The sequence below is a fragment of the Sinocyclocheilus grahami genome, unplaced genomic scaffold (assembly GCF_001515645.1).
Source record: "Sinocyclocheilus grahami isolate Dianchi unplaced genomic scaffold, SAMN03320097.WGS_v1.1 scaffold906.1, whole genome shotgun sequence".
In the NCBI taxonomy this organism is placed as follows: Eukaryota; Metazoa; Chordata; class Actinopteri; order Cypriniformes; family Cyprinidae; genus Sinocyclocheilus; species Sinocyclocheilus grahami.
Genome location: NW_015506085.1, coordinates 225,617 through 235,378, shown reverse-complemented (window position 1 = coordinate 235,378; position 9,762 = coordinate 225,617). Strand labels below are relative to the sequence as shown.

The window sequence follows — 9,762 nt, the reverse complement described above, 5'->3', positions numbered from 1 at the left end:
ACACTTAATATGGCTTAATGTATTAAGATACATTAAGTGCAATTAAAAGATCAAAATCGATATATAGTTATTATTTAATGAACTACAAGGCAAGCAGATGGCTATGAACACAATGCGCAAACTTTCACTTGTCCTCCCATACAGCAAAACGCTTAATGTGGCATAATAACAGATGATAAAGACAATTCAGTAGCCTATATGTCTTGTTGTTGACTCAAAGTATAAACAGAACAGCAAATATGAACGTGCATTATGAAATGCATTGAGATTTTAAAAGGATCAACTCCGTACAGGCAAGCAGACGAGCCCAGAACGCAATGCATTAAATTGCTACAGGAGGAAAACGCTTAACGAGAGACTTTTCTGCTGTTCTGTGGCCACGGATTTGCAGGTCTTGTCTTTTTCTTGCAGGACCCGGTATGTTATAGTACAAAATTAGTTGTAATCGTTTAATCACAACCACAGCGTCTTGTCTCCATTGGCAACACGCACGATTTGTGTCGATTGCAAGTGACGTCGCAGGTAGCGGAGAGTGCAAGTGGCGATTGTAAGTGACTTCGTAATTTAGTTTCTTTTTTCTTGTCTTCACCACCTGGCTACTGTTGTAAAATGTTGAGAGATTCAAACAAAAAGAGATCAATAAATAGAACAAAATAAAAAATAATAAAGACTGCAAGTGACGTCGCTAGCGGAAGTGCAAGTGCCTGAGAGTGCAAGCCTGAGAGTGCAAGCGCCAGCTGCAGCCAGACCCTTCTCGTATTTTAACTAATTGCAGAAGCTTTATAATCAAAGTTTACTGATTAGTCAGTGAAATAATCGATGATTAGTCGATTGATCGGTCCAATAGTCGTTAGATTAATCGATTATCAAAATAATCATTTGTTGCAGCCCTATAATGTCATTTGAATCACCATTACTTCAAATGAATTATACTTGAAACCAGAGCTCTGAGAAATACTGAAAATATTACTATAAATTGTAGCAACACCTCCCGCTTTACCTTTTAGATGCGGCTCATGTCTATAACAGTAATCTTGGGGGGTAGACTCATTTAAAATAATGCAATCATCTGGTTTTAGCCAGATTTCTGTCAAACGGAGCACATCTAAGTTATGATCTGTGATCATATAATTTACAAAAAGCGCTTTTGTAGAAAGGGGTCAAATATTCATTAAGCCAAGCTTTATCATTTGTTTATCTGTATTATGTCTGTTTTTTATTTGTTGAACATCAATTAAATTGTTTCCTTTAAATTGTTTTGGACGTTTTTTTGTATTTGCTAGTTCGGGGAGTAGACACAGTCTTTATAATATGATATCAAGGTAAAAGAGTCTACTAGAGAGTTAACTAGAGATCGACCGATATATCGATTTAACGATATTTTCCCGATATTTAAGCACTTTACAATAATCGGATATCGGTTTTGTAATATCAGATTCACCAATAAATGGCGCCATCTTGTGGATGTTTTGAGAATTGCGCGCAGGATCACCATTGCATCACTGCGTCTGAGGGGAGAGGAGACAACAACAATGGCGTGCGCAGGTACTTGGTACTACTGTAGTTAGTAAACTTTATTTAACATAACAGCCATTAATGCGCAAATTAGATGTATTACATAAATGCCTGATATGCCGTTTATGCAGCTTGGCTCGAAGAAATAGAGATGAACTCACGGAGTCACGTAAGATAATCCGTCAAGTCCTGTCCCAATAAAGACGTAACTTTGCGTGAATTAAATAATATGCAGCCATGAATGGGCGCATGTTGGAAATAAAAGTGCTGAATTTAATTAGCTCTTTGTTGTCTATATGCTCATCGTCTCAAGAAGGCGGAGTCACGTAGGCTAAAATAATCCGTCAAGTCCTCTCCCAATAAAGACGTAACTTTGCATTAATTAAATAGTACAGCCAGTGAGTGCATGTTGGAAATAAAAACGTGCTGTTCACTCACCGGGTTGATGCTCAGGAAATGCTCCATCATGACCACCGCATGTAACTTTGAACAAGATTCACTTCTTTAAAACACCCTAAGTTGTATTAACATTTACTATATAATCATTATTTCGCTAATAAACATCTAAATAAATACATCTCTATGGAAACTAATTTATTATCTCCGCGAGCAATCGCAGTTTGAGGATAGTTCTGTGTAAATGCATAGATAAACTGCGCTGTCAGCAGGCATTTCATAATCTAGAACGACAAAAACATTATTAGTAATTGTGATATAACATGCCAGTTGAGAAATGCAATAAAATACGTTGTTATATTTCAATATTCCAGAAAATATTATTCAGTGAATTAACATTATCCAGTGAATTATTCTTCACTATTAAGTCTATTAAACAGCTTATAAACCTACTAAAATTGTAGTTTAAAATGAAGTTGATATGACTCATTTCATTTATTTTCTCCATTTGATAACATTAGACCTTCTACATTTATTTTGCTTAATGTTAATATTAGTGTTGCTGCTGATGCTTTAAATAAAATGTTTTTTTATTGTAATATGAAGATTAAATTTAACATGAAAGACTGGTAATTTTCAACACTTTTTTTTAAGATGACTGAAAGGAGGAAAAACCAAAGTGAAGTATGGACTTCACTCAGTCATTTATTTAATTTATAACAGTAAATAAATATCGGTTCTGCATATCAGTTATCGGGCACATTAACACGCAAATAATTGGTATCGGTTATAAAATATCAATATCAGTCGATCACTAAGAGTTAACTGACTTCTGTGATGTGAGGTGGCTTGCAGAATGGCAGACTACCAGTCTCTCTGCTTCCTGACCTGGGCCCCAGTTAGTCAAGTACAAACTCTAAGACTATGCCATATTTCTAGAGAGAAGAGCGGCACCACCCCAGGAGGGATGAAGACCATCTCTTTTCAACAGGTCAGGTCTGCCCCAAAAACTCGTCCAATTGTCTATAAAACCTACAGTGGGGCAAAAAAGTATTTAGTCAGCCACCAATTGTACCTAAATACTTTTTTCCCCACTGTATGTTATTCTGCATATTATAACGTTACAGAATGAAATGACAATCCAGGAAGTGGAATTGGATTGTGCAAGCTTTAAATGTGTTGATGAACGCGATCTATCCCATTTATGTTTTGATCATCGTTCTGAATCTGATCCAGACATCTTTTACAAAAACCCAATTTTCTCAGCTTTTTGTTCAAAATGTTGCTTTTTTCATAAAACTTAACCACATTCAAGTGTTGATAAAAAAAACAAAAAAAAAACGTTTTTATTTTTGGTTAAAGGCAGAGGCTTTGTTCTTTTTTTTTTGACATTGCATGTTCAGATATTTATACAATAAAATATTATGGGTTCCAGTAAACTTTTGTGAAAATGATGAAAAAATGCTGGCTGTGGCTGGCAACTTAAAAGAAAAAAAAAAAAAATGCTGATGGGGAAAGAGTTAAAAAAAAGTTTCATTAAATTCCTAATGAAGTACTACATTATTCACAATCTTGAAATTATATCCACCAATCAGAGAAATCACTGTTATCATGGAAGCTTGATTCAGTTTTTAGCTAATGTTAGGTATGTATACGATATGTTCTTCCATGACTTTACAATCTTTTTGTTCCTCCCAAAACATAAACCTAAGAGAGAAAAGTGGTTCAATGTTAAGTAAAAAGGATATTGTTTTATTGCATCTCTTTTGGCCAGCAGTAATCTGTGTGTTCATTACTGCTTGAGTGCATCTCTCATTATTTTGTCCTCTGTCAGGTTGAACCATGTTGGAGACTGGGGGACACAGTTTGGGATGCTCATTGCTCATTTGCAAGACAAGTTCCCAAATTATCTCAGTGTTTCCCCACCTATTGGTGACCTTCAGGCTTTCTACAAAGTGAGTATCTGTTATATACAACCTGATGGATGTGTTCAGAATTGGAGACTGCTGATCAGTTTCACCAATGCTTACCCTACGTTACTTACCCTATTTATTTATTTATTTATTTTTTATAAATTGGGTCAGCTGAAAATTGATAAGTGGGCTTTAAAGAATAACGGTGATGTTATACACTGAGAAAAACATTGTTAATAATTCTGATAATGCCAGCCTTCAGCTGGATTCTCTGATTGAAGATATATATATATATATATATATATATATATATATAAACTAATATTTCTTAAGAATGAATTAAATTGATCAAAAGTAGCAGTAAAGACATTTATAATGTTCGATTCTTTGTTTTAATATAATATTATATTATATAGGGATGTAACGGTATGAAAATTTCTTATTCTACATTTATTTTGCTTATTAATATTAGTGTTGCTGCTGATGCTTTAAATTAAATGTTTTTTTATTGTAATATGAAGATTAAATTTAACATGAAAGACTGGTCATTTTCAACACTTTTTAAATTTTTTTTAAGATGGCTGAAAGGAGGAAAAACTTACTATGGATTTACTTCACTCTTTATAACAGTAAATAAATATCGGTTCTGCATATCGGTTATCGGGCACATAAACACGCAAATAATTCGTATCTGTATCGGTTATAAAATATAAATATTGGTCAATCACTACTGGGCAGTATTTATTTATCATGAGTTGTTCAAATCGCGGTAATCTAATATGGTTTTAATGATAATTAAAATATGAAACGGTAATACTAACTGTCGCGAATTTTATCATGATTTATCATCAAACCGTTAATCGTTACATCCCTAATATTATATTAGATAATGTATTATAATATGATATAATATTATATGAAAAAAATGAAGGAGATATTGCTCATGAATTCCCTTTTTGAGGTCATTTATTACGTTTATAATATAATATAACAAAAACAAACTGAAACATTTAAACTGATAGAATAGAACAGAACAGAAAACAAACTGGAGCATTTAAACTTGAGATCTGTAAGCTAAATATATATTTAAAAAAAAAATTTGAACGTGTAAATTCTTATATAGCTATCTAAGTAGAGTTTAGAGTAGTAGAGTGTGACTGTAAATGTCTCGGAGTTTTGTTACCGTTCTGTGCTCATCATCTGCTATTTCCACCACTTAATCAAGCCATTTAACTTAAACAAAGCGTCTTCTTTCAAACATGATGACCTTTTTTTTCACGTCATTGCATTTGCGTTGGCTCTCGTGTTGAGCTCTTTTGTCCATAACCATAAAAGTATTCGATTTTTACAGTGACTCATTTGGCGCACATCATTCACTTTCTATGAAACCTGTAAACCGCATTCACCGGTTCTAACACTATAGCGACACCAACTCTATAGCGGTTTGCCCAAACATTTCAGTTATGTAGCATTTACTAGAATTCAATCAAATGGCTTTCCCAACTCATTTTTTTGCGTGTGTCCTGTGCACGGCATATTATTTCTTCTGCTCACAGAATTTGACAAGCAGTCTGCGGTGAACCGGTAGTTGCTACCAACTTTAATTCAGTATTGTAATGTTTCCAACTGAAACGAAATATTAAACAGAAGGCAGGGTTTTATTTTAGCGCACATCCTTTCCACGAACAATTGTAGCAAACTAACAGTTGGACTATGTTGTCAAACTGACGTCATAAGATGCACATCTCCAAAAATGTATAATATATAATTAAATGTAAGTTATAATAACTTAGCTTACATTTAATTATATTAACAATTCAATGCGAGTAGTTTTTCATGGTCCCTTGTAATATAGTTTCTTTGTGGAAGGCTTTGATAGAAACTCCATAAGTGCTAAGAGCTTTGTGCATTCTGTGCAAATTATAAATTTTTTTTTTACTTTTCAAAGCTGTTAAACTACTTTCCTCTTTCATCTCCATCAGGCGTCGAAGAAAAGGTTTGATGAGGATGAGGAGTTTAAGAAGAGGGCCTACCAGTGTGTGGTTAAACTACAGAGCAAAGATCCAGACTTCATCAAAGCCTGGAACCTCATATGTGATGTTTCACGCAATGGTATGTGTGAGAAATTCATCATTAAGAATGTAATTCTCAAACAGACAGCATGTACAACCTCAACAGACAGTATGTGCCTTTTAGAGGTTAAGGATTATTTGAATGGTTCATTGCTAAAGGAAGCAGAATTTTTTTTTTTCTTTTGAAAGAAATTAATACTTTTATTCAGCAAGGATGCACTGTCATTGAACGTGACACTAAAGACATTTATAATGTTACAGAAGATTTCCATTTCAAATAAATGCGGTTCTATTTAACTTAATATTCATCAAAAAATCCTGAAAAAAAGTATCACTGTTTCCACAGAAATATTAAAAAGAAATGTTTCTTAAGCACCCAATCAGCATATTAGAGAAATTTCTAAAGGATCTTGTGACACTGAAGATTGGAATAATTCATCTTTGCATTCACAGGATTAAATTACATTTTAAAGTATGTTATAATAGAAAATAGTTGTTTTAAATTGTAATAATATTTCACAATATTACTGTTTTTACTCTTATTTTGATTAAATAAATGCAGCCTGGGTGAGCATAAGAGAATTATTTCAAAAACATTCTCAATCTTTTATTTTAGGTCTCAAGATTTTAGGTTTTATATTTAAAATATAATAAAAATCTTAGTTGCATTCACATTTTAAACAAATAGTTAAAATGTATAGTTTGTTTTTTTAAAATCTGGATTAACATTTATTTATCACTTTATTGATTTTTATTTTGTAAAAGAGTTGTACAACAATCTGCTAATTCTTAAACAATAAATGAGAATTTTCTTAAACCAGGCTTTAGTATGGTGGCCGAGAGAGCTTAACACTCTGCAAAAGAAAAAAACACCAGCATATTAAGAAAACGTATTAAGAAAACTACTAACCATTTTAAGAAAACATCTTAAAGGGGTCATGAACTGAGAAATCAAATTTCCCTTGATCTTTTGACATGTCAATGTACTATAAAAAAACATCCTGTAAGTTTCAAAAGTCAAAACTTTCTCATTAGTTTAAAGAGCTTTTATTGAAACCAAGCTCAGAAAATGACTCTCTTTGGAATGTGCCACTTTATGATATAATAGTGTGGCTAAGCACCGCCTCTGCAAGAGGTGATCAACGCCTGCTTCTACATCACTGCCTCTTTAGCCCTGCCCACTGATACACACTTGTAGTAGGAGAAGAGGAAATACTAGAGAGACGCAAACACAGGATTACTCCAACAGAACCATACAGATGACATTACAATATTACAAGACACTGTGTAGTGTATATCTACATCGGATGTGAGTGCTGTTGCTTCATGTCGTGAATCAATTTCTCTTTCAGGTCAAAAGCAGTGTAAATGCTTGCATGTCAGAAATTGAGCAGGACATCCGTTTACTGTCTGGGATTTGTTGTGTCAATCTGTGCTGCATCCAGTGTAGACAAAATCAGATTATAATGGGTTCTGTTGTCTATAGTCGCATTGCGCCACTCGCATCCGGTGTAAACACGGGTTAAAATGAGCAGAGCTCCGAAACCCGGTACCAATATGGCACCGGTACCTATGTAACCGGTATGTATTAGAACCGAATCCGAACGCAGATTTCGGGGCCTTATTTCGGTGCCATGCCTGAGCGATTGATTGAAATATTTGTCCTCTGGTTTTCCAAAACGGACGTAAGAAGCATCATCAGCATGTGAAAAATAATTTCCCGACTGGGAAAATGCACGTTAACTCAAGTCGGAAAGCTCTAATAATACAAGTCCAACACATCTTTGTAGTAACGAGTGTCCATGTTGTTTTCACATTCTGACTTAAAAGCACAACTCGGGAAATGAGAGAATCCAAGGAGCGTGCGAATGCAGTAATTACACTTGCTCTGATGGCAGCAGGTAGCCTTCCGTAAATTAAGCTAAACATGCTTAAATTAAAATGCCTAATGCTAAACCTCCCTTGTATTCACATTTCTAAACCTGTTGTCCAACAAAAGAGAAAATTGTAACCTTTTTACTCCACAACACCAGTCAAATGCTTCCTTTTGTGATCTGATGAGGAAAATCTGTTTTATATGCTACTTTAAAAACAATACATCGATTAGCAATAAATTAGGATGACCATACGTCCTCTTTTCCCCGGACATGTCCTCTTTTTGGACCTACAAAAATGCGTCCGGCCGGGATTTACCACTCCCGCTGAATCTCTGACCATTGTGTTTCGCACCCGCGATTTTTGTGTCCACTCCTTTAAACATTCTAATATTGTGTATAATTTTGGCGCATCAGGGAGCCGCTCTCAGGATGCGGTGTATTTAAATATTTTTGAATGAGTGTTTGCGCTGTTTACTTTCACTTTCGATTTCGCGATCACACTAAAGGGAGCAAGCACATCTTACAAGATCAGATATTTGTCAATGAGCTCAGAATCTGTTGAGCAGCAAATACTCCAGCATGGTCTTGTCAGTCATCTCTCCTTATTCTCGACCTGTGATCAGTCAAAGCAAGTCCAAATCTTGTTGAATGCAGGGTTGCCATTTTTTCCACAGAATTGGGCTACTTTTAAACTGTTGCCATGAGTTGATTTTCCCAAGTGGATTAAAGGTTTGAAATATTGCATAAATTACATTTGACTGAAATGCTTGTATTGAAACATTTAGCATTCTACCTATGATAAAACTTTCATGGTCTTCTACATTAAGGCCCAATCCCAATTCTATTTTATACCCCTAAGAATTGGGAAACCACTACTATGCCGTCGCACGTCATCATATGTCGTCTAGCTCCTACAATACACACACCTATGCTGGTGTGTATTAGAGCCTTTTATTACCGTTCTATATTAATGCGCTGCTTACTGACACACACAAACACACACACACACACATCAAATATCGTGCAGCTCACACATCCAGGAGCAAAGAAACTTGTCAACGCTGCCTCACGACTTTTATTAAAAACTGTTTAAATACTGAATCGCTCGTTATATTTTCTAGCAATGAGAGGATAAAATCGCTGTTTTTGAAGTAAACTCACTCTAAAAAGATTAGGGCTGGGTATCGTTCAAAAATTTTCGATACCGATACCTTGACTTCGATACCGGTTCCTGAACGATACTTTTTTCCGATACCAATTTTATGAAATCTATTTGAACAAGATTACATTATCTAAAAAAAACACTTTGGTTTTATTTTTCAGCTTGTTGATGTTTATACAGACTCAAAAGCCACTGCACAAAGGAACAAAATGTAACAAACAAAAAATCAGTGCAAATAGTTTTAATAAAGCTCAAAGAGTCTTCAGTTTACACATCTGTTAGCTACATTTACACTAGTGCGTGTGACAGAATCACCTAGCTCAGACAGAACCGTCATTTCTATTAATTTTCTACTGATTTACTGATAAGCATTAGCAGTTTCCAGCACTGTATGCCTGTGCTCTCTCTTCCATGATCGCTGGTCTGACTCAGAGGTTATAATATATTTAATTTCATCAACAATACATGGCCAAAACACACACGGCAATCGGAAGTTATTACAAAAACTTGAATTAAACAGTCGTAATGGTGAAAACGTTGTGTGATGTTGCCTAACTATCTGTATTTTAAATATAAAAACTTTCCATTTTGAATTTTTAGCTCAGGATGCTGAGTTTCTTAGTGTTGCGCGTTTTGATTTCTCCTGAAGGGGCTGCGTGAGCCTCACCTCAGCAGCGCAACCTTATACTGTCAATAGATACATTATATATCCACTATTCGCCACTTACTCTAAATGTAATAAAATCTGAATAATATTGCGTTTTGGTGTTTACATAGTTATTTTTGGTTACTGATGTTTTAATCATGTTACTTGTCTGGCGTTAATG

General features: G+C 34.7%; 1 protein-coding gene across 1 annotated transcript in view; it reads left to right on the top strand.

Annotated features, from left to right (window-relative positions):
* rars1 (arginyl-tRNA synthetase 1) overlaps nt 1–9,762 on the top strand; it is a 33,872-nt gene that overhangs the window by 7,525 nt on the left and 16,585 nt on the right. The window contains exons 5-6 of the mRNA XM_016249057.1: nt 3,746–3,866; nt 5,807–5,936. Of these exons, the coding sequence (XP_016104543.1) occupies nt 3,746–3,866; nt 5,807–5,936 (251 nt within the window). The remainder of the gene's footprint in view (nt 1–3,745; nt 3,867–5,806; nt 5,937–9,762) is intronic.